This window comes from Lynx canadensis, chromosome E1, assembly GCF_007474595.2.
Source record: "Lynx canadensis isolate LIC74 chromosome E1, mLynCan4.pri.v2, whole genome shotgun sequence".
NCBI lineage: Eukaryota > Metazoa > Chordata > Mammalia > Carnivora > Felidae > Lynx > Lynx canadensis.
Window position 1 is genome coordinate 19613105 of NC_044316.2, and position 24814 is coordinate 19637918.

At 39.6% G+C, this 24814-nt stretch overlaps 2 protein-coding genes and 1 pseudogene across 3 annotated transcripts in view; 2 read left to right on the forward strand and 1 right to left on the reverse strand.

The window, feature by feature from the left end:
* Positions 1–12743, forward strand: part of ATAD5 (ATPase family AAA domain containing 5) — a 46161-nt gene extending 33418 nt beyond the window's left edge. The window contains exons 15-23 of the mRNA XM_030296400.1: positions 887–1060; positions 1798–1931; positions 2645–2738; positions 3989–4053; positions 5863–6043; positions 7918–8099; positions 9677–10542; positions 11219–11377; positions 11482–12743. Coding sequence (XP_030152260.1) covers positions 887–1060; positions 1798–1931; positions 2645–2738; positions 3989–4053; positions 5863–6043; positions 7918–8099; positions 9677–10542; positions 11219–11377; positions 11482–11560 — 1934 coding nt within the window. The 3' untranslated portion in view covers positions 11561–12743. The remainder of the gene's footprint in view (positions 1–886; positions 1061–1797; positions 1932–2644; positions 2739–3988; positions 4054–5862; positions 6044–7917; positions 8100–9676; positions 10543–11218; positions 11378–11481) is intronic.
* Positions 12744–14214: 1471 nt separating this feature from the next.
* Positions 14215–21190, reverse strand: TEFM (transcription elongation factor, mitochondrial). 2 transcript variants are annotated; one of them, XM_030296003.1, is made up of 4 exons: positions 21132–21190; positions 19931–20394; positions 16705–16854; positions 14215–14862 (listed from the first exon to the last, which is right to left on the reverse strand). In XM_030296003.1, the coding sequence occupies exons 1-4, from the start codon at positions 21160–21162 to the stop codon at positions 14425–14427; spliced, it is 1083 nt and encodes a 360-aa protein (XP_030151863.1). In that variant the 5' UTR covers positions 21163–21190; the 3' UTR covers positions 14215–14424. The 2 variants fall into 2 exon arrangements, with proteins under 2 accessions (XP_030151863.1, XP_030151862.1); XM_030296002.1 differs by having other exon boundaries at positions 21111–21172.
* A 2490-nt stretch (positions 21191–23680) lies between these two features.
* Positions 23681–24301, forward strand: LOC115501376 (annotated as a pseudogene).
* Positions 24302–24814: the final 513 nt, after the last annotated feature.

A 24814-nucleotide genomic window follows, 5' to 3' on the forward strand; every position in this document is an offset into this window, starting at 1 on the left:
TTTATTTTAAGATTATGTTCCAGGGCACCTGAGTAGCTCAGTTGGTTGAGCGTCCAACTCTATTTTGGCTCAGGTCCTGGTTTCATGATTCGTGAGTTCAAGTCCCATGCTGGGCTCTGGGCTGCTGGTGTGGAGCCTGCTTGGGTTTATGACATAATAGTGATGTCTAGGATAATATCTCAAATTCAAAATTTTCGGTAAGTTTTCAAACATCCGTAATATGCAAAGAATATCATAAGATCTGTGGAGATGGGGTGCAAGAAAAAGAATAGGACAGATACAGTCATGGAATTGTGCACATATGATGGTACAGGAAAAGATCGTGCTCCTAATAATAATTTGCACATGTGAGGACTGAATCAGAGCACTTGGAGGGGAGAAAAGACATGCTTTGGTACAAATGCTTGGTGCCATAGGACCTCAGGAGGGTAGAGATCAAACATTTGCTTTTAAACTTTGTATTGATCCTCCATAGTATCCTTAAAAAAACATTCTTTGCTTGTGATATCCACATACTATAGGGAAACTGAAGTTGGATAACAGTGTTCTGTCTGTGCTCAGTATGTACATTATCTCTCTTCCTCCAGCCTCCTCTGAACCCAAGCAGATGTACAGAAAGTGAATGGAGGGATTATGAACATTATTTGCTTCAAGGATGTATGTTTGTTTGGAAAAGAATGTCTTTTCCAAATGCCCAGTTTTACCTTCTCTGATGATAGAATAACTGTAACAATATGCTAATATTTGTACACAGTGTAAGAATGAAAGAAAACTTCTGTATCAATTTTTAACTTGTAGGAGTAGAAATATAGGCTGTGGATAACTCAGTCTTACCATCTGTTTAACTTTTAGAATATTTACCTTTACGTAAATTTGGTTTTGGCAGAAAAATTAAGCTCTCCTAAGAAAGTTATTACATCACCAAGGAAACTTCCTCCGCAGTCACCACAAAGTAGCGTACCAAAACGAACACTTCCGCCTAAAACTTTGGCAAATTACTTTAAAGTTTCTTCTAAGCCAAAAAAAAATGAAGAAATAGTACTTCTGGAAAATAATAAAGGTAAGACATTAAATTGACAAAATATATGTGATATTTTTTTTAATAATGACCTTCATACATAAAATATTCTATTTCATGAGTTCCTATTGTGATTTATTTTTTTAATGTTCTAATTCTTTTTTATTTTTCTGTAATCTATTTTTCTAAATGTTTATTTTTGAGAGAGGGAGAATGAGTGTGGGTGGGGGAGGGGCAGAGAGAGAGAGAGAGAGAGTGTGGGATAGAGGATACAAGGCAGGCTCTGGGTCAGGTTTCACAAACCAAACGTGAAATCATGACCTGAATCGAAGTCGGACGCTCAACTGACTGAGCCACCCAGGTGCCCCTATTTTTATTATTTTTAGAGAGAGTGAGACCACAAGCAGTGGCAAGGGGAGGGGGGGAGGTGGGGAGAGAGAGAGAGAAAGAGAAAGAATCTTAAGCAGGCTCCAGGCTTAGCGTGGAGCCCGATACGGAGCTCGATCCCACAACCCTGGGATCATGACCTGAGCTGAAATCAAAAGTTGTTCACTCAACTGACTGAGACACCCAGGTACCTCCTACTGCTATTTATTAAACCTCAGCTACTTTGAAGGTCATACATATAGGAGTTTTGATATTTTGTTTCAGCTTTTTTCTTCCCCCACCCTTGTTTCAGTTTTGATAGGGGGTTTCACTTTGAGCTTAGTTTACAGAAATATCCAGTGTTCTGTTAAAGGTTGATTTGAATCTAAAATATTAATATTTTGTTTATGCAGGAATCAAAAATTCTTGTGAACAGAAACCAATTATTCAGACTAAATCTACAAACACAACTAAGTCAAAAGTCAAAGAATTTGGAGCTGAGGAATCCAACAGGAAAAACGCAACATCTCTCATTCTTTTTGAGGAGGTAGGCTTGTGGACATATGTTCATGATATCTTATAATACAAATTTTTGTATGAGGTGCCTGGATGGCTCAGTCAGTTGAGTGTCCGACTCTTGATTTCAGCTCAGGGCATGATCTTGCAGTTCGTGAGCTCGAGCCCTGCTTCAGGCTCTGCTCTGACGCTGCGGAGCCTTCTTAAGATTCTCTCTCCCTCTCTCTGCTCCTCCCCAACTTGTGCATGCATGCGTACTCTCTCACTCTCTCTCTGTCTCTCTCAAAATAAATAAACGTTAAAAAAAAAACTTATTCTACAGATTACTGCATGTGTTACTGTGAAGTGTTGTAAAATAGCCAAGAAAGTCAGGAAGACTTGTATCTATTTGAATTTTAAGTGAATGAAACTGCAACCATAGAAGAATTTTTCAGAAAGATGATTAATGCAATTCAGGGTTATTAATTATTGTTCAGTGATTATAGAAATTATTCTGATTCATACTTGTTCAGGTATAGGTGACTGCTTTTTTTGGTTTAATATTTATTTGATAATTTTTTTTACTTACAATGGTGTAAAACATTTTAAGCTCTCAGTGTGGGCTGAATTCACAGTGTTCATAAATTTAATAAATTCATAAACTTTGTCTCTGACAGACTTACAGTGTATCTAGTATGTGTACATGACATATCCAGCACATGTTTTGTTACTCAGTACACTAATATTCTCATAAATGGTTCTTAGGTTGATGTCATTTTTGAGGAAGATGCTGGGTTTTTGAATGCAATCAAAACATTCATGGCAACAACTAAAAGACCTGTAATCCTTACTACAAGTGGTAGGTAACAGTGATTTTACAGCTAATTACTTTTGGTTAAAATATTTGAGAAAGCCCCAAATTTTATTTAGAAATGTTCCTTTAAAAGTCTGCTAGTAAAGGGGCGCCTGTTGGCTGAGTTGGTTAAGCATCCGACTTTGGCTCAGGTTATGATCTCAGTTTGTGAGTTTGAGCCCTGCATCAGAGATCACAGCCTGGAGTCTGCTTCAGATTCTGTGTCCTCCTTCTCTCTCTCTGTCCCTATCCTGCTTGCACTCTGTCTCTCAAAAAATAAATAAACTTAAAAAAAAAAAAGTCTACTAGTAGGGGCATCTGGGTGGCTCATTCGGTTAAGTGTCTGACTTCAGCTCAGGTCATGAGCTCACGGTTGTGAGTTCGAGTCCCACTTTGGATTGTCTGCTGTCAGCAGAGAGCCTGCTTCGGATCCTCTGTCCCACCCCCCCCCCCACCTCTCTGCACCTCCCCTGCTCATGTTCTCAATCTCTCAAAAAAAATAAACAAACATTAAAGAATAAAAAATGAAAGTCTACTAGTAAATTAACTTTTTTTTTCTAAAATTTGGAGGCTCCTAGATCATTTCTTAAATGAAGAATTATTCAAATTTATGATCAGTTCTCAGCTTTGAGTAATTATAAAATTAATATGTTACCTTGCAAATGGCACCAAACATCATTCACTGGTCAGAACTTTTTATGGAACTCAGCCTTTCTGCAGTTCCTTAATATTGAACTTAGCCATTCCTTAACCCCTGAGAACACTTCCATATGGATTATTGCCTATTTTAAAGTAAGTTGTAACCAGCCTGATTGCTCTAAACTTCCTAATAATTAGTGTTCGGTATTCAATTTTAAAACTCATAGTTTTTTTTTTCATTATAAACACTGAATTATAACAGTGTTTTCTAATATTTTTCATTGCACATATTCAGTAGCATATCTCTGCTATAAATTTTTAGAGGAAAATAAATGTTAGTTTATGTCAGACTCCACTTATAAATTAATGGGTCATTTGACTGTTAGTGATTGTCCTCTAAAAATATTGATATAAATTGTATTATTCAAAGGTTACATAACAGTTTAATTAAAAGATCAATTATTTTAGGTCAAGATAAAAATTCACTTCCTTAATGATTTATAATTTGCATATTTTTATTACCAATGAGATACAGAATATTTTCATAGAAAAAGTATAACTGGACAAAGTAATTTAATGGTCTTAATGGTTTTTTAAAATGTTTTTTTTTCCTATAGATCCAACATTTAGTTTAATGTTTGATGGCTGCTTTGAAGAAATTAATTTCAGTACTCCTTCACTTGTAAGTTTTGAATTTTGATCATAAATCATATATCACAATTCTGTAAAAGATGGTTTCTTATGATGGTGCCAGTATATCTTCAGTACATTGCTGATTAGGAGGGTGAACATCTCTGCCCTGTTCCTGATGGTAGGGTGAAAGGCATTCTTTACCATTAAGTGTGATATTAGCTGTATATTTTCATAGATGGTCTTTATCGGTTAGCTGTATTTTTATTGTGAATGGTGTTAAATTTTGTCTGGTGGGTTTTTTCCTGTCTTTTGAAACAATCATCTGGTTTATCTTTTTAATTCTATCACTGTGGTGAATGATGTTGTTTGATTTTTGGATGTCAGACCAGTCTTGCATTCTTAGGATAATATGGTCATCCTGCGTTATGTCTTTTATATATTTCTGGATTTGAGACTTTTTCCCTGTACTTTGTGAATATATTGTAGATTCTGTTATGTTTGTGTGAACAAATATTCTCCTGTAATATGTGGCAGCTAAAATTTCTGTTCCGTTCTTTTAGTGTTAGCTGGGCTGCTTTGAGCTAGGCCCCCACATGTGAAGTTCAGGTATCAACCAGGGATTTGCATTCTTCTTTTAGCTAGTTTTCTGTTTCCCTACTTCCACTGAACTCCCCTGTCACTTTCCAGCTATGGCCATCATCCCAAACTCTATCCTCTGGTTCAGGCCAGTAATATTGTGAGTTTGTGTCTGAGTTTTAGCCACCATTGCTGCCCCCTGCCCTCAGTCAAAAATCAACATAGAGGAGGTAGGAGAGGATGGGAGTTCATCCAGGGCCATTTTCTTTTGTCCAAGTGTTGATTTCCCTTCAGTTATCTTCTGCTCTGGTTACTCTCTTGTGCCTTCAAGTAGTTTGTTTTTTATATTTATTTGTTACTGATTGTAGAGTTTATAGTTATTACTGAAGGCAAGGTTTGTCTGATAATAGGGTCTTTGTTATTGAAAGAATTCCTAGTTTGTGGGAAGCAAAAGTCCCAGAAGTACGCAGGAGTAATGTATGCACATAAAATAAAGTCAAAAATTTAATAGAGGAAATCTTTTAATTGTCTTGTTAACTTCAAGGTAAAAATGCTAGTGATCTTGTAAAATATGCAAAATGTAAATACAATTTTATTTGTTTCAGCTTTTGAAGGTAAAAAGCTTTCCATAAACAGCGGGAAGAGAAGGGTATATGTTTTGTCATTTTACAAAAAATATTATAGCAATATTGATGAAAACGCTAAATAAAATGAAAATTTTTACTTGGTCCATTTATTCTTAAGAAATTACATGGGTTTTTTGTTTTTTTGATTTTTGTTTTCATTTTGTCTCATAATGTTTCTTGTTAACTTACATGTATACGTTTGTGCATGCATTGATATAATTTTCTAACTCTGGCTTTTAAAAATTATATGAGTATTTTTCAGTATTGTAGTATTCACATTTTTTTTCTTCTATAGTATTCACATTTATAATTTTAATGGCTGTGAAATATTCCATCAAGTTGTACCATTATTTAAGCTTAAGGGAATTTCTCAAGGTTTAATAACATTGCCTCCAGGGTTCGTGTTGGAAAATTTCCCATAAAAGTTTCCTTACTGTTTTTAGACTGTATACAGTTAATAAAATAAGTATATGTAAAATCTTTTTAATTTAGAAGTATATTCCTTTATATTTTTCTAGATCAGTTTCACTCTCAAGAGCTAAGATATTGTGAATTTTAGTGACATTTGTCCTACTTTTAGATATGTATTACTGATGTATTTCTGTTAACTCTACAATTCACCATGTTTCTTTTTTCTTTCTTTGTTTGTTGCTCAGCTAAATGTTGCCAGCTACCTACAGATGATCTGCTTAGCTGAGAACTTTAGAACTGATGTGAAAGACTTTGTAACATTGTTAACTGCAAATACTTGTGATATTAGAAAAAGTATCCTTTACTTACAGTTCTGGATTAGAAGTGGAGGTGGATTTTTAGAAGAAAGACCATTATCCCTTTGTCGTAAGTTGATCTGTTATAAAAGAAATTTCTATAAGGGGACCCTCTGTTAAACTATATGCTGTACCAAAATATCTGAAAGGTTTAAAAAATTGTGAGCATCCAGAGATCATATTAATCTTGAACATAAACATACATATGTCAGTTTAGTTGATTAAAATTTTATAAACATGAAATGTGGTTAGAGTAAACCTGCACATGGAACAAATTGTTACTTCTACATTTATAAGCATAGTTTCTTATAAACAAATAGAATTAAATATTATTTAGCAACTGATTTCCTTTTTCCACTTACTAAAAAACATGTCGGTGATTTTCCCCATATATAGGTTATTTTTGTCTGACTGTAAGTTCTCCTTTAGCTTCAATAGTCTATCATTCTTTTCTCATAAGAACTTTATCGTTTCAGAAATGTTTTATTTCTTATCAATCTTTAGCCTCTGTTACCAAATTGAAGTCACAGACATTTATTGAGGACTTTCTCTAAGCCAGGTCCTGTGTTTACATGAATAAGACATGCTTCCTTCCCTGAAGAAGTTCATAGTTCTGTGGTTTTCATGCTCCATAGTCACAGTTCTGTAGTTACAGATCCTGCTCTGGGAAATACACAAATATTTAAATAAAACCAAGGTGAAGTTCTGTAATATTAATCCCCTGTCAAGTTTTTTGTTTTTCTTCGATTAGTTCCAAATTTTAATGTGTTATTCTTTTTTGAGTTAGCAAACGTATATATTTAATTCAGTGTAAGCTTGGAGCCTTAACTGTTTCTTAGAAGTAAATATGATAAATAAGACACAGAAAAATCTTCTTATAAAAAACAAATTAGTAACTATTGCCGTATGACTGGAAATAAAATGCTATACCAAGAACTTTCAAAGAAAAAAAACTATGTCATTATTTCTTTTCTTGAAGATTTTATATGCATTTTCTTTCTGTCTAAAAAAATGCAGCTGTGTACTCATTGGGAATTCAAACAGTACAGAAGTATGTAAAAGAAAAGTAAAAGATCTCCCCCCTTCTTAAGGTTAGCCACTGTTAGAGCTTTATCTATGCATGTACAAATATTGCTACCTACTTATTTAGCAGAGTTAACCAATACTGTATGTACTGTTAAGCAATTTGCTGTTTTTACTGGAGAATGTGTTGTTAGTACGTACAGTTTTAGCCCTCTCTTTTTCACAGCTGCATGCTATTCCATAACAGGGAATGGATGTAACGTAATTTAATTAACCATCACTCATTAGTGGAAGTGGAAGTTACCTTTTGTTGTCATTAAAATGTGCAGTGAATATCCATACACATATCCTTGAGCATATCTGTGAGTACTTCTGTTGGAGAGAATTCTAGAAGTTTGGTTGCTAGGCCAAAGGCTAGAGTACATTTGCATCCTGGTAGGTATTGTCCGGTTGCCCTCTAGAAGATAACTGTACAAATTTATGTTCCCAGGAATAGTTTATGATTTTTTTATGTATACCTCTGAGAAAATTAGGTTGCCAGTTGTTTTAGTTTTGCCAATTTAAAAGGCGAAAAGCGAATGGTATCTTATTCTAATTTGCATTTCCAAGATCACTAGTAAAATTGCACATCTTTTTATGAGTTTATTAGATATTTGTATTTCTTCTGTTACTTGTCTGTTCATAGTCCTTGTGCTTTATTCTTTTGGATTATTTTGTAAGCTGACCACCACCACCATCTTAACCTCTGTATGCTAGAAATAATGTTTGTATCGTACTTTTTGTGAATTAAAAACACATGTGGAGAAGAAGAAAATGGGAATATAGGTCCAAAAGATGACAGGATCTTAGATTTTAAATAATTTTTTGCTGTAATTTATTAAAAATATAGATAGCTAAGATTTTCTTTTATTAATTCTGTAGGAGGAAATAGCAGAAGTGTTCAACTGGTTTGCTCTGAAGATGGCCCTGATTCCAAAAATAAACCTAAAAATACTAAAAGGAGCCCTACAGACCTTCCCAAATGTGACACTGGCTGTGTTGAGACCTTGTTTGGCCTTAAGAACATTTTTTCCCCATCGAAAGACTTATTTTCATTTCTAAAGGTATTTTCAATGTCTAGTGTAAGATACTAAATTTATATTCCTTTTCATCTTCCTAACACTCACTCCTGTGTTTTAAATCTTAAAGTTAGGGAGACCTGGATGGCTCAGTTGGTTGAGCGTCTGACTCTTGATTTCGGCTCAGGTCACGATCCCAGGGTCGTGGGCATGAGCATGGAGCCTGCTTGAGATTCTCTCTCAGGGCGCCTGGGTGGTATCAGTTGGTCAAGCATCTGACTTTGGCTCAGATCGTGATCTCACGGTTCATGGGATCAAGCTCTCTGTCATCAGCATGGAGCCTGCTTTGGATCCTCTGTCCTTTTCTCTCTGTGCCTCCCATGCTTGTGTGCGCGCGCACTCTCTCTCTCTCTAAAAATAAATAGACATTAAAACAAACAAACAAAAGACTAAAAAAAAAAAAAAAGGAGGGGACACCAGGGTGACTCAGTCTGTTGAGTGTCTGAGTTTGGCTCAGGTCATGATCTTCAGGCCCCACATTGGGCTCACTGCTGTCAGCCCGCCAATGCAGAGCCTGCTTCAGATCTTCTGTCCCCCTCTCTCTGTCCCTCCCCAACTTGCGTTCTCCCAAAAATAAATATTAAAAAGAATAAATTAAAAAAAATTAAGATTCTCTCTCCCTCTGTCCCTCTCCCCCACTCTCTCTCTAAAAATACATACATATTTTTAAGAAATAAATCTTCAGGTTAACATAAATTTGCCTATAATTTTCATAGATTTCTGATTTTAACACACTATATACCACTTTGACAAACAGTTGATGGGTAATGCTCTAAATGCATATTATCGGATTTAGACTAGAATTTAGAAAGATTTCAGAATAAAAAAAGAAAATTTCAGAAAAGTAGTTTTTAAACAAATGAGCTGACTATTGAATTGGGGTATAAACTATTAAAAATGTAATTCTTCAAATTTTAATAGTTTAAATGTATTTTTTAGACTCAGAACTATTTTATTATTATTATTTACTTATTTATTTTTAATGTTTATTTTTGAGAGAGAGAGAGAGCACGAGCTAGGGAGGGGCAGAGAGAGGGGGAGACAGAGGATCCAAAGTGGGCTCTATGCTGAGAGCAGAGAGCCCGATGTAGGGCTCAAACTCACGAACCAGTGAGATGATGACCTGAGCCGAAGTCAGACACTTAACCGACCAAGGCACCCAGGTGCCCCCAGAACTATTTGACAAATTAAGGGAGTGTAGGTTAATAAAATTATGAGAGGGTAGCAACTCATTACTTTTTTTTTTTTTTTTAATTTTTTTTTTTTTTCTTTTTCAACGTTTATTTATTTTTGGGACAGAGAGAGACAGAGCATGAACGGGGGAGGGGCAGAGAGAGAGGGAGACACAGAATCGGAAACAGGCTCCAGGCTCTGAGCCATCAGCCCAGAGCCTGACGCGGGGCTCGAACTCACGGACCGCGAGATCGTGACCTGGCTGAAGTCGGACGCTTAACCGACTGCGCCACCCAGGCGCCCCGACTCATTACTTTTAAGATGGTCATATGGGTAGAAGAATGTTCAGACTACGTTCTAACACTTCTTCATTCAAAATTTTTTTTCAGCACAAGATCAGAACAAAGGAAGAATGGTATCAATTCATCCAGCTTCTTACAGAATTCCGAACACAGAATGTAGATTTCTTATATAGTAATCTTGAGTTCATTCTGCCATTACCTGTTAACATCATTCCAGAAACGGAAAACTTTTGTGGTTCATCAGGAAGTGTGGAGGACACCAGTGCAGCAACAAAAAATATGAAATGTCTTGCTGGGAAACATTTTGAAGGAGAGAAGCCATTGAAAAAGCCACAAAAAAAGAAACAAAAGAAAAAGATGACAATTCTAGATGATAGTGACTTATTTGACTCTGAAGTGGACTTTTCTAATGAATTCCTTAGCCTTTCCCCTGTATCTTCTTCCTCAAATTCAGTAGAAAGCAAAGCCAGAGATAAAGAAAGCAATCCAGAGACAAAGAAACTAAACAAATGTTTAGAGTCTAACATTGAGTCTGTTCCTTGTCCTCCTAAAACACCAGCAGAAAAAAAATGTTCTGCCCTCGTTTCTCAGTGTCTAAATTCTCTCACTGAGTTCATGGATAACATGTCCTTCTTAGATGCTCTTTTAAATGATGTAAGAGAACAAAAGGAAATTGGTAAAAATGACTTCAGTTGGACAAATGTTAAAAGCGGACTTTGTGATGAGTTTAGTCTCGAGACTACCGATGGATGGACTTCTCTGAGCTCCGGAGAATTAAAGGCAGCTGTAGAAGCTCTCAGCTTTACTAAATGTTCATCTACTATTTCAAAAGCATTGGAAACCTCCTTGAATTCTTGCAAGAAATCAGGAAGAGATCCAACAAAAGAGCTTACTTTTTATGTTTCACAAAAACGCAGCAATGTATATTTCAGTCAGTCAGCGGCTAATTTAGAGTAAGTCTTGCCTCCTTTTACTTTTTATTTTTCAATAATAAATGATAAAGGGGAAATTATTAGTTTCTTTTTACTAATTTTGAAATGCTTGGCTTTATTGATCATGGTAAACTCTTAATAATGTAGCTCTTTTTTTTTTTTTAATTTTTTTTAATGTTTCTATTTATTTTTGAGACAGAGACAGAGCATGAGCAGGGGAGGGGCAGAGAGAGAGGGAGACACAGAATCTGAAGCGGGCTCCAGGCTCCGAGCCGTCAGCACAGAGCCCGACGCGGGGCTCGAACCCACAAACCATGAGATCATGACCCGAGCCGAAGTCGGATGCTCAACCGACTGAGCCACCCAGGCGCCCCAATAACGTAGCTTCTAATAAGACAGGGAGACCATCCTGATTGCTGGGAAGAAAAATGAGAGATTAGGAGACTCTTGAATGACAGGGAGTGGGGTTTTGATTTGCTGTGATGGATAGCAGGTAGCCATTAAAGGTGTTTTTCACTTGTGAGTGATTGATGTGTTGAAAATGATACAGTAAGTTAACCCGGAATCTAGTTAATCTAGTCTAGACCAGAAGCAAGGAGAAGGGAGAAGTGGAGACCAGAAGCTGGTTGTGTTTGGGATTGTTGCATTTTTATTAGACCTTAAAAGTAAAAAGTAATGCATTCCTTTTCATTTACAGCAGTGCCTGGAAGAGGATAGCAGTCATTAAAAGTGTATTTTCTAGCCGATCCCTTCTAAACCTGGGTAATAGACAAGCTAGTATAATTGAGTACTTGCCAACTCTTCGAAACATTTGTAAGACGGAGAAGCTAAAAGAACAAGGAAAAAGTAAAAGAAGGTAAAGAAAGGCTCTATACAAGTAACATTGTAGACAGCTATTTCAAGATTAATAAATATCCTCAGCTGATGGTTACATTGAATTGTTCCTTGTAATTTTGACAGGTTCCTGCACTATCTGGAAGGGATTCATCTTAACATTTCGAAAGAGACTGTGAACACTTTGGCAGCTGGCTTCCCTTAATGTTCACATTAACAATGCCTTGTACAGATTATTATGTGGTCCTCAAGATACATTTTTATATTGATTCATGGAAGAATTTATTTCTGAATGTACATTTAAAACAGGCTGTTTGTATATTTTTATTAGTGTGCAGATATTTAAAATGAAAAAATTTGAGTTACAAATTGTATTTATGATTGTGGTGGTATTTTTTTCTGAAATTTTTTATATTATCTGATTTAGCTTTGTTATAGTATTTTTGTATGTGAGTGAGCTGTTTCTAGAAGGGACAGTTCACTAAGATATTTCTAAAAATGTTTCAGTGTTAAATTAATCCATAATTTTTCTCCTTCCTGTTACCTTTAATCCACCTCTCCCCAACCCAACCTTCAGTACTCTGTCAAGTTGTATATATGAATCATCTAGGTGGTGATCTTTAAAAAATAAATTTATGCAATACAAAATTATGTAACATGCAAAAAACTTCCTAGGGAAGAAATTATGCGTCAGTTTTCAAAAAGTAACATCTTCCCGATAAATTTATTTTTAGTGTATTCCTCTGGCATATTTTACCATTGGATCAGAATGTTGACAAAGTGAAAACAAGATTATGAATTGTTTTCATAAATCTTTTTTAGCAACCATACATATGTGATATCTTGTATATTTTGCCAACTCAAATCATTTGCCTTGTACATTTTTCTTGTATTTTTAGATCAGTGATGTTTTATTTCATAAAGATATTAATGACGTTAATATATCTATTTTGGACAAAGTGCTACTCATCAAAATTGTAACAAGGGAGGATTCTACTATACAGGCTTTCTACATCATAGCCATCTCCATTTAAGGTTATGCTTTTGGAGAAAGTGTATATTTTTAATTACAAGATTGTAAAATCCCACATTTCACTTAAAATTATTTTTGCGATCATATAATCAGGTATATCTGAAAATAGTGTCCTATTTCCAATGTTTATATTATGTACTAGCCTAGAATTCAGTTACATTATCTGAATTATGTTTTTACCCCAAAAGGTAAGGATCCTAATTTTGTACAGATGGAAAATATTGTTGTATACCTGTTTACAAATGTGTATGAAGATATGTTTTTACCTCATTTGTTCAATTTACTTTTTCTTGTTATTGATAGTATATGGATTTAATTAAAGGCTGAAGCTAAGAGGCTTTATGCAATGTTTAAATAGGTGTTCAGGTGTAATCCTCTGGGTAAATATGGGTATTTTATAGGTTTGGATATAGGCTATGTCTTACAGGTTTCGTGCTTGTACAAGAGAGAGAATAGATCTGAAGTTTTGTGGGTTTTTAAGTATATGGATCTTTCTACTGCATACTAGTGTTCATTCACTATTTGTAGACCACTTACCTGTTAATTTGGTCTTTTATTATTAGAAAATTCTGGTAATTCTCAGTAATTGAGAACCAAAGTAAAATAATTCTAGAATTGTATTTAATAAGATCAAAAATCAGGGAACAGGATATTTTCCTCCCTAATAGGGACACATTTAAGATTTTTTATTTAGGTTTAGCATGATTTGGGGAAAAAATTATGAATTCTTAAAGGTAGTAAATTCCTAGAAGATTTAGGTCCCCTTTTGAGATAAAGTAACCAAATTCTGATGGCTTTTCAATACTTAGCATCTTATCCTATAAAGTCCTAAAATGAACACATTTTCACTTAAAGCTATTTCCAGGAATATGTGGAAGACAGAATGCCATGTATCTGGCATGAGCAACTGGATGGCTGGTGAAGCTGTTTAGTGAAGTGTAGAACAGTGGCAAAGCGGGGGGGAGGGAGATTTGAAGGAAAGAGAATTATTTCAGACGTGTAGTTTGAGAGATCTACAACATATCCAAGGTGGAGATGTTTTTGTACAACCATATAGGTAAATGTAGAGCTTTATAAGTGAATGGCAATAGGTCTAGAGTGCAACCCAGATTCCACATATTTTATATATTTCTGATTATTTTTTTTCCAACAAGTATATTTCACTTTTTAAAGGAAAAATGTATTGCTTTGACATCAAAGAGACTTGGGTTCAGGATTGGTGAGATAGAATGAGGGCCTGAACTAAGGCACATGTAATGTGAGATGCGGGTGGAAAATTAGGTGCTATGCTGCTTTTTTTTAAATGTTTATTTTGAGAGCACACAGACACAAGATGGGGAGGGGCAGAGAGGGAATCCTAAGCAGGCTCCACACTGAGCGTGGGGCTTGATCTCACCACGACATCATGGTGAAATCAAGTCGGGATACTTAACTGACTGAGCCACCCAGGCAGCCCAGTCCTACTTTTCTCAAAAGATGGTCTGTCCAAGTAAAATATTTCAAAAGTGAAAAAAAATGAACCTATTAGACAAAGCTTGTTTGTTCTGGGTTTGATAGACTGAGTTGATGAAAATCACCTTTGGAAGCAGTACATCGAACCACGTGCTACTTACGGAAGAAGAAGATATAAGTTGTGTTCTCGGTTATAATTAGTGTTATTCCCAAGATGAGCACCACCCAGAAAAATCATTACTCCCTATTTTAGCAATATAACAATTCAATCCTTAGGATGGGATTTGCTTTTCAGGGGAGATAACTCTGTTTCTTGTTTTGGCTGTTTAGGGAGCATCTTAACCATTTAACACTAAAACCCAAAAGGCACACAGTCTCCTCCAAGATATTTATTGATTTGGCCTAGACCTATTATTGTGTGAACAATTCAACAGCCGAAAAGTCTGACCCTAAACATCCGAATATAAACATGTTTTCTTCTCCATAAACATGGTCGTTAAAAACAGTTGGTTTTACAGCTTTAGAACTAATAAATACAATTTAATAGATATAACAGTAAAGCCCATTACAGTAACCTCAGAATTTTAAGGTTCAGTATCAAAAACTGCTAATTCATAGAAGGCAATGGCTTGTAACAATGAATCATATAACTCTTCCGCTCTCTGTTCTTCAGTAGACGAAAACATCTGTCTGTAGCGGACGATCTTCTCTGATGGGAAGACTACCCGAGGCTCCTCCTTCAGTACGGACTCTGAAAGGAACTGCTTCACTAGTTCTTTTCCACTAGTCCGCGTGTCACCAATCATCAGCTCAAAGTGCTTCCCCACTCCATTTCGATTCATGCTCAGTACCCGGTGCTGGCCGTCCTGGACAAAAGTTTTATTTAATAAGGCATACAGCATGGCTTCCATGATGTGAAAATGTAACAGTACAGGAAACCGAGAGGAGTTCTGAATTGAAAGCCCTATTTTTTCCAGAACATAGAGGTCAGCGTTAGGCATCTTTGAAATGACTGAAGAAATCTTAAAAAAAAAAAAAAAAAAAGAAAAAAAAAAAAGAAAAAATTAGTGACAAGAACTACTTTGTTGTTTGGGTCCCCTCTCCCATTTATTTTTTTAAATGTTTATTTATTGTTAAAAGGCAGAGCATGAGCGGGGGAGGGACAGAGGGAGAAGGGAGACAAAGAACCCAAAGCAGGCTCCAGGCTGTGAGCTGTCAGCACAGAACCCGACATGGGCTCGAACCCACAAACCATGAGATCATGACCTGAGCTGAAGTCAGACACTTAACTGACTGAGCCACCCAGGCTCATAACCTGTATTTTTTTAAATATATAACTTAGGTTAAACTCCTGCTAACAGTTCTGAAGTAACTGAAAAAGCATTTAATGGAGGCCTCAGGACAGCCAAGTTCTGGTCATTGTTCTATCAGGAATAAGCTGAGCTAAGACAGGCCATTTAGTCCTCCCAAGTACTGGTTTCTTCATCTGTAAAATGGGCTTCATAATTTCTTTCTTCCTTTTTTTTGGAAATGTTTATTTTTGAGAGAGAGCACCCGAGTGAGCAAGTGAGCTCAGGGGAGGGGCGGAGAGAGTGGGAGAAAGAGGATCTGAAGCAGGCTTTCTGCTGTGCAGTGCAGAGCCTGATGTGGGGCTTGGAACTCACAAACCATGAGATCATGACCTGGGCCAAAGTCGGATGCCCAACCAACTGGCCACCAGGTGGTCCCCTGGGCTTCATAATTTCTAAAATCTGTACTAGACAACTTAACAGGCACCTGGGTGGCTCAGCTGGTTGAGCGTCCAACTCTTGATTTTGGATCAGGTCATGATCCTATAGTCATGGGACTGAGCCATGTTGGGGTCTGTGCTGTGCGTGGAGCCTGCTTGGGATTCTCTCTGCCCTTCTCTCCCATTTGCTCTCAAAAGAAAAAAAAAATTTTTTTTTTAATTTTACAGAAGATTAGACAACTTAAAACTTCTATTAACCTTTTAAAAATGTCTAGGGGTGGGGCGTCTGGGTGGCTCAGTGGGTTACGTGTCTGACTTCAGATCAGGTCATGATCTCACAGTTTATGAGTTTGAGTCCTGCACTAGGCTCTCTGCTCTCAGCACAGAGCCTGCTTCACATCCTCTGTCTCCCTCTCAAAAATAAGCATTTAAAAAAGTAAATAAAATAAGGGGCGCCTGGGTAGCTCAGTCGGTTAAGTGTCCGACTTTGGCTCAGGTCGTGATCTCATGGTTTGTGAGTTCAAGCCCTGCGTTGGGCTCTGTGCTGACAGCTCAGAGCCCAGAGCCTGCTTTGGATTTTGTCTCTGTCTCTCTCTGCCCCTCCCCCACTCCGCTCTGTCTCTGAAAAATAAACATTAAAAAAAAGTTTTTAAATAAATTAATTAAATAAAAATGTCTAGGGTAGAGCACAGAGTTAGAATAACTAGCCTATAATCAATCATCTGCAAATGATTAATCCCATCAGATGCCTGATTATACCAGTTTCCCTATGTGTAATCAGGATGGTAATTACTCCCCATCTCACAAGGTTTTGAAGACTCAATGAGACAATTAGTGACAGCATTTTTGAAAAACAAGCTTTATACAGGGATAAAATTCTATAACATTTAGAATAATATATTTTAACACTGATTTTTCTCAGTATATGCCTTTGACACATGAAGGTATTTCATGAACTAAATGAAGATTCAACCTTTAAAAATCATAGGTGATGAAAACATGATAGGAATGGGTGAATAATAAGCACGCAAAGAGAGTCCATCGTTAGTACTGTATTTCATTCCTCTTAGGACTAGAAGATTAAACTACACGAGGAGTTCCGGCAGGTGGGAATTTGGAGGTGCAACTGCTTTACCTCTTGTAAATAGACAGATGATAAGTATGTTCCTTTCATCAACTGGCAACACTCACTTTGCTGCCAGTCTAGCACGGCCAATTTACGATCCAGGTGAGCCCAGGCAATTCTTCTAGTTCCAAAAACAATGGATACGATACTATTAACTGCCTAAAACAAAAAGGCTGGTTTAATGACAAGTATAGACATTTTAATAGATACAAAATTGAAGCTATAAACTCAGAATGCCAAATTAGTTTCTATAACAAATATATTTACAGTTTATGAACTGAGAATTGTTAAAGAAATGCAGCAATAATATTTAAAAAACAAACAGTAGCAGTTTATAAACAAAGAACCTTTACTTATTCTCAGCGCCTTGCCCATTCAAATATTCAAATGTTGCTGGGGACTGTGCTAGGTACTGGGAAACAAACATACCCGTACATTGTAAGAAATGCCAGCACAGTTACACTATAGAGAGGAGACCCGGTCCGAGAAGACTGACTGGACTAGGAGAGTGAGTAAATGCTAAATGGGACGTTATTTCACCAGATGTCCACACAGATAGGTTGTGTGACACCTCACACTCAGGCTGCGGTATGAATGCAAGTGGGAAAAGTGCCGAGGGGTACGCAAATTTCTGCAAAAGCATCTTGCTTTATCCTGAGAGCTCCAGGAAGCCCCCAAAGCAGGTAACATTCAGGTACAACATGAGACATTTCAGAACCATCACTGACTGCTGTGTGGAAGACGGACCATAGCAGGCTAGACTAGAGGTGGTACTGGTTAGGTGCCTGTTATATGACCAAGCATTAAGAATCGGGGGCACCTGGGTGGCTCAGTCGGTTAAGTGACCATCTCCTGATTTCGGCTCAGGCCATGATCTTGCGGTTTGTGAGATGGAGCCCGGTGCCGGGCTCTGTGCTGAGAGTGCAGGGCCCATCTGGGATTCTCTCTCTCTCTCTCTCTCCCCCTCCCTCTCTTCCTCCCTCCCTCCCTCCCCCTCTTCTGCTTGGGCACCTGCTCTCTGGAGCGCTCTCTCTCTCAAAAATAAACTTATAACAAAATTGAAGACAGTGACAGTGAGGACAAGAAATAGAGCAGAGATAATGGGGGTAGAATTGATATGTGGGATGGAGGAGCTTAGGATAAATCCAGTTTTATTTCAGTGATTGAATGGCACCTATTAAAGATGATGATAGGAAGCAGATCAACTTAGGAAGGTTAAGGGGAGGTGAGTTGTTTTTTTATGTATTCCATTCAGGTTGCCTACAGGGCTTCTAAGGGGAAATGTGTAGTAGATAATTGGATATGTGGGTTCAACTCTGCATGAAGTCTGGGCATCACTTCACTCCCACACAGTTCATCTAGTTATATGGATATGCAACGTGCTCCACAGATACAAAGGCAGATAAGCAGGAACATTTTCTAATTCTTTCACTGCTAAGGAATGGATAAATATCCACTATTTATCCATAGTTTGGATGCCCAATCTACAAAATACAGGCCTTCTTTTGGTTCTTTTCTTTAGCTCAATGATTGCCGAGATTCACTGCACATAACAATTACTGCACCAGGTCACACACAGTACTTCACGGGCAAGATTTTTTTTAAGGACTACTGCATGACTTTTTCCATACAAAACAACTTTAGAACCTAACCCTCTAAATAAGATTGCAACTCCACTGTAGTGAGTATAAATAGTATTTGTAGCAAACACTTTGAAGGAAAATCCGACCCCTGAAAAATGTCGTTTGAAGTATGTTCCAGATCAACTGCAAGAGTTCTATCAGGAGTCCATGGATGGGCTTCATGAAACTTACAAACCCTCTGAAAGTACATGCAACATTCTATGTATACGTGTTTTTGTTTTCCTGAAAAGAGGTCCATAGCTTTCATCAGGTTTTCAGAAAGTATCCATAATCCCCCAAAACTGAGAACTACTGGTCTAGAAAAAAGTGTGCTTACTACTGGTATAGGATGAGAGAATATTTTATCATGTATTGTTACACAGGACCTAAGTCCCTCCTCCAAGGTTTAATGTCTGATGTGCCAAGTAATTCTAATATTTGTCTTAAAGTGCCTGGGTGGCTCAGTCGGTTAAGCTTCCAACTTCAGCTCAGGTCATGAGCTTGCAGTTTGTGAGTTTGAGCCCCATGTTGGGCTCTGTGCTGAGAGCCCAGAGCCTGGACCCTGCTTCAGATTCTGTGTCTCCCTCTCTCTCTGCCCCTCTCCCGCTTGCACTCAGTCTCTCTCTCTCTCAAAAATAAATAAACATTAAAAAAAAAAAAAGAGGGCACCTGGGTGGCTCAGTCAGTTAAGTAAGTGTCTGACTTTGGCTCAGGTCATGATCTCACAGTTCGTGGGTTGAGGCCCCACATCGGGCTCTGTGCTGACAGCTCAGAGCCTGGAGCCTGCTTCGGATTCTGTGTCTCCCTCTCTCTCTCTGCCCTCCCCTGTTCGTGCTCTGTCTCTCGCTTTAATAAATAAATAAATAAAGGGGCGCCTGGGTGGCTCAGTCGGTTGAGCAGCCGGCTTCGGCTCAGGTCATGATCTCGCGGTCCGTGAGTTCGAGCCCCGCGTCAGGCTCTGTGCTGACAGCTCAGAGCCTGGAGCCTATTTCAGATTCTGTGTCTCCCTCTCTCTCTCTGACCCTCCCCCGTTCATGCTCTGTCTCTCTCTGTCTCAAAAATAAATAAACGTTAAAAAAATTAAAAAAAAATAAAATAAATAAATAAGTACAACACTGAAAAGGATTTGCTTTTAGAATGCTTTTTAAAAGGAGGTAGGGAGGGAAAGATTACGTTAAATCCTGCTGGAAAGACCAGTGTAATGTTGTACAGTCACTCCCTGGCCATAACCATCTCTGCATCTTAATTTCTCATTACTCTCGATAGAACCCTCAGACACAGCCAGATAGCTTCTCAACATTCCTCTTAAATAAACCTTGCACAGACCTATTTCTCTACAACTGTTCTTTCTTCCTAGAATGCCCGCCTCCTCCAGGTAGCCTAATTCTCTCTCTCCAAGATCCAGGTTGAGTTCTACCAGTAATCTGCCCAACAGTCACAGCCCACAGTTCCCTGTCCCATCCATTGCCAATTTACTATCTGTATATCTCATTATTCAGTACTGATCACATACCAACTAAACTCTAAGCTGTCTTGATGCCCAGAATAGTGCTTTGCAAAGTATGTTCTCAAATATGTAGGCCATATAGCGGACATTAAGAAAAATGATATACCTTAAGTCTCTCTCTTTTTATCTCTGGTTTGATGAGCTTTCTCAAGAGCCGGTTGTCTTGGAACTTTCTTTTTTCCCCTTCAGTCTCTGGACAGAGAATGGAGTTACAAACTTGAATGGTAGTTTTGTACTGAAACAAGGGCACATTCATTAAACTCTCCAAATTCTGAAATGGCCCAAACTTCTCTCTGTGCTCTATAATATTGATGGATTTTCTTCCACGAAGCAATTTGAAAGCTTCAAGTTCTTTATTAGATGCTGTATTCAACACCTGCAGGATGGAAGCCTGCTGCTCTGAAGAGAAGAGCTTGTCAAGTGCATTTCCAGATTTCTTTGTATTTTCATCACAAAGAGCAACACTGGGAATAATCTTCTTAGGTGCAGTGGATTTTTTCCGACAGCAGGAATTATGGAGACCCTGGACCAAGGATGACCCTAACGGTACTGGAAAACATCGCCACCTTCCTGAAAGGAAAATTTAGCAAAATGTAAGTTGGAATGTCCTACTTCTCTTTAGTATTAGTTGTGGCTTCACCAGAGCCTTTGCAAAGTGACAGAGACTTTCCCATAATTTTAGAAGTAGTAGACCAAATTCACAAGAGGTGTCTTCTGATTTTTGTGGACAAGTCCTAAGTTTTACAACCTGGAAATTTTATGCCCTTCAATGTCTTCAACCGCTTAACGTTTTGGCATTTTTAACGTTAGAAGGATCCTTTTGTAATTACTATCTCTTGTTGAGAACATTTTCACTAGTTTCTTTCTCATCCGGGGGAGCCAGATAAAATTAAATTTTATACGTGTGTAAGAAATGTTTCAGCTGAGTGGTAGATTGAAGGACGATTTTTGTTTCTCCGGTACACTTTTCGAGATTTCTACTATGACTATGCTTCTGCAAGTGCAAGGGCAAAAACTATGCAAGAAACAATTCTGTAAAACCAATGGGAAGTCACTCTGACACTGCAGCCCCAGGAAGAAAATACAGCCAGAAGTCAGCAAACGGCCGTTAGAATCTGAACCGTCCGCCCGCCCGCCACCCAGTCCGGGAAGGAGCCCCTCGCGGACCCCTCCCCCGGGAAGCACAATCGCTCCGAGGCGCCTCTCAGCTCAGCGAGGACTCCAAGACGGAGAGCTGGACAGGGGACCCGAGAGAGGAAATATCCCAGGACAGACGGGAAATTAACCTAATATTCCAGGAACGCTACCTCCCGCCACGAGGAGACAATGGACGCTCATCCTCCAGGTAAAGCACCAGGTTCCCACAGTCCAATCTTCCTCCGCCGACTTCCGGTCCCTACGTGCTCCGCCCCAAAGTGCCCGGCCTCTCGGCGGAAAGGTTCCGGCCGGCGTGGCGTTCCGGCACCGGCGGGAGGCACGTCCGGCCTGAGGAGCGGGTGAGTTGCCTGTGGGCTGCGGACTCCGGGCGCGCTGCGGCCTCCGGGCGCGCTGCGGCCTCCGGGCGCGCTGCGGCCGAGGCGGTGTCTCCAGATCCCCAGCCCCTGGGCGGCCCGCACTTTCCTTCCACTGAGTCCGGGAGACGTTCTCGGCCCGGCCGGCCCCTGACAGCCGCTGAGCCCAGTCTCTGGGATGAAAACGCCTAGGCCACTTCTAGTTTGTAGTTGGCAAGGTCCCTCCTTCAGGGAGACTCCCTGGGTTTATTCCAGGCACAGGAACTGATACGGCCTTGTGGGGGCCTTGCCTGGGGCTCAAGGAGCGGAGCCTGGTGGGGAGCAGAGACAGGGACACAAATAGCCCTATCTCTAGGCAGAAAGGGGCAACTGGGAGAAGCAGGGAGTCAAGGAAGGGCGAGGTAGGAGCAGCGTTCCATTTGGCAGGGATGGGGGGGGGGCACATGAAGCTGGCACAAAATTTGGTTGGGCCTTGAATGCGGAATGGAGCAGTTAAATAGCTTCATTAGGTAGTCCGAAGCTACTGAGGCTTTTGTAAGGGCAGACGGGAGATGGTGTTTCTAGAAAATTGGCCATATATATAAAAGTGCCAGACTGGGTTGGAGGTGGAAGAGGGAGGGAGTGTCTCTTCCCAAGGGGCAGGCAGCCATAAGGAACTGAACCTGGAAGGGGTAAGGAGAATGGAAAGGAAAGGATTCTGTCTGGAACATGGGGAGATTTTAGCGAGTTTTGTGAACAACACAGAAGTCAGGAGGGAGGTGGGTTTTGAAGGGAAAGGGGGTGGGTTTGTGTTTTCATGAGGTGGTAATGTCTTTGTAGATATTGTCCAGGAAGTAGTGGAAATGTAGGGACTTCTAAGTATTCATAAGAAATACTCAGGAGAATTCTAGGAATCTTACCAATTCCTGGAGAACTTAGGACTGTAAAAAAGAAATAATCTCAACTTTTTGTGCAAAATCCTCCAAATCAAATAATTTCCTTTTTGCTCCTGGCTTATTCTGCTTAATGAGGTGTTATGGGTTGAATTGCATCCTTCAATAAAGATATGTTGGGGCGCCTGGGTGGCTCGGTTGAGTGACTTTCTTTTTAAGTTTATTATTTTGAAAGAGGTTGGGGTGGGGGGGACAGGATCGGAAGCAGGCTCTGCACTGACAGCAGGGAACCTGATGGGGAGCTGGACCTCATGAACCATGAGATCATGACCTGAACCAAAGTCAGACATGTAACAGACTAAGCCACCCAGGCGCCCCAAGTGTTAGATTTGATTTTGGCTTAGGTCATGATCCCAGGGTAGTGGGATTGAGCCCCGCACTGGGCTTCACACTGAGCATGGAGCCTGCTTAGGATGCTCTCTCCCTCCCTCTGCCTCTCTCCCCTACTCATGCTCTCTCTCTGTATATAAAATGAAATGAAATAGTGAAGTGAAATGAAATGAGACATGTGGAAGTTTTAGCCCTCAGTACCTCAGAATGTGACCTTATTTGGAAATTGGGTCACTGCAAATGTAATTAGCTAAAATGAGGTCATCCTGGAGTGGGGGCAGGTGACTAATTCAGTATGACAGTATGACTGTGCCCTTAAGAGAATGACCAAATGAATGCCGTGTGAAAATGGAAGCAGAGGGGGGAGTGGTACATGTATAAGTCAAGGATCACCAGTGGGTCATCACCAAGTAGGAGAGAGGGAACAGATTCACCTTCAGAAGGAACCAGCCCAGGGGCGCCTGGGTGGCTCCTTGGTTAAGCATCTGACTCTTGATTTCGGCTCAGGTCATGATCTCACATTTTCATGGGTTCGAGCCCTGCATCGGGCTCTGTGCACTGACCGTGTGGAACCTGCTTGGGATTCATTCTCCCTCCCTCTACCCCTCCCTCTGCCCTTCCCCCACTCACACTGTCTCTCTCAAAATAAATAAAAATAAAATAAAACGTAAAAAAAAAAAAAAAAGAAAAGAAAAGAAAGGAACCAGCCCTGCTTACACTGTGATTTCAGTCTTCTAGCCTCCAGAACCAGGACAGAATACATTTCTGTTGCTCTAAGCCACGCGGTTTGTGGTAGTCTGTTACAGTAGCCCTAGGAAATTAACACCTGAAGCCATCAGGAACCCTGGTGATTGATGCTTTCAGAGATGATGATGTTCACCGGCAATCGGGTCCCCTGTCTCCCTCTCTCTCTGCCCTTGCCCCGCTCATGCTCTCGCTCTCTCTCAAAAAATAAACGTTAAAAAAAAAACAAACCAACAGCTGGACAGCCATTGCAGTACATCGGGCTCCACAGACACAGCACCGGGGCAAGTGAGAGGCACACGGGCACTGGGCGACTCTGTGCCTCGCTGAGGAAAATAATTAAACACGGGCCAAAGAGATCCTAAGAAGCCAAGAGGCAAAATGTCATCATATGCACTCTTTGTGCAAACTTGCCGAGAGGAGCACGAGAAGAAGCACCCAGATGCTTCAGTCGACTTCTCAGGGTTTTCTAAGAGGTGCTCGGAGAGGTGGAGGACCATGTCTGCTAAAGAGAGAGGAAAGTTTGAAGACAGGGCAAAGACGGACAAGGCCTTTATGAAAGAGAAATGAAAACTTATACCCCCCCCAAAGGGGCGGATATCAAAGGAGAACATCCTGGCCTATCCATTGGTGATGTTGCAAAGAAACTGGGCGAGATGTGGAACAACACCACCGCTGCAGATGACCAGCAGCCTTATGAAAAGAGGACTCCGAGGCTGAAGGAAGAATGTGAAAAGCATATTGCTGCAGACCGAGCTAAAGGAAAGCCTGACGTGGCAAAAAAGGGAGTCGTCAAGGCTGAGAAACGCAAGAAAAAGAAGGAAAAGGAGGAGGACAAGGACGAGGAGGAAGATGAAGAAGAAGAAGAAGAAGATGATGATGAATAAGAGGTTCTAGCGCAGTTTTTTTGCTTGTCTATCAAGCATTTAACCCCCCTGTACACAACTCACTCCTGTTAAAAAAAAAACTGAGGGGCGCCTGGGTGGCGCAGTCGGTTAAGCGTCCGACTTCAGCCAGGTCACGATCTCGCGGTCCGTGAGTTCGAGCCCCGCGTCGGGCTCTGGGCTGATGGCTCAGAGCCTGGAGCCTGTTTCCGATTCTGTGTCTCCCTCTCTCTCTGCCCCTCCCCCGTTCACGCTCTGTCTCTCTCTGTCCCAAAAATAAATAAATGTTGAAAAAAAAAATTAAAAAAAAAAACTGAAATGTAAAAAAACAAACAAAAAAACTGGATGCAGAGAGCCCAGCACATAGTAAGGGTTCAGTAAACGTTAGTTCCCCTTTTAAAGGATTACCTCTTCCTGGGAGCTAATTATTAATGACCTTGCAGGGAAACTCCCTCATTCCTCAGAGCATTCGTTCAATATTACTTGGACCAGAACCGGAAGTGGAAGGTAAAGGGGCAACTACGGTGTATGATTTACTGTAAACCAGACTCCGGGTGTTCAAAACAAAAGTTGTTACTTCCCCCCCCCC

Coding starts and splice junctions, on each gene's coding strand:
- TEFM (XM_030296002.1), bottom strand. CDS start 21,162: ATGAGCGTCCATTGTCTCCTCGTGGCGGGAGGTAGCGTTCCTGGAATA. Junction 20,395..21,110: donor TAGCGTTCCTGGAATATTAG/GTTAATTTCCCG, acceptor TTTTCCTTTCAG/GAAGGTGGCGATGTTTTCCA. Junction 16,855..19,930: donor TAAAAAGAGAGAGACTTAAG/GTATATCATTTT, acceptor TTTTTGTTTTAG/GCAGTTAATAGTATCGTATC.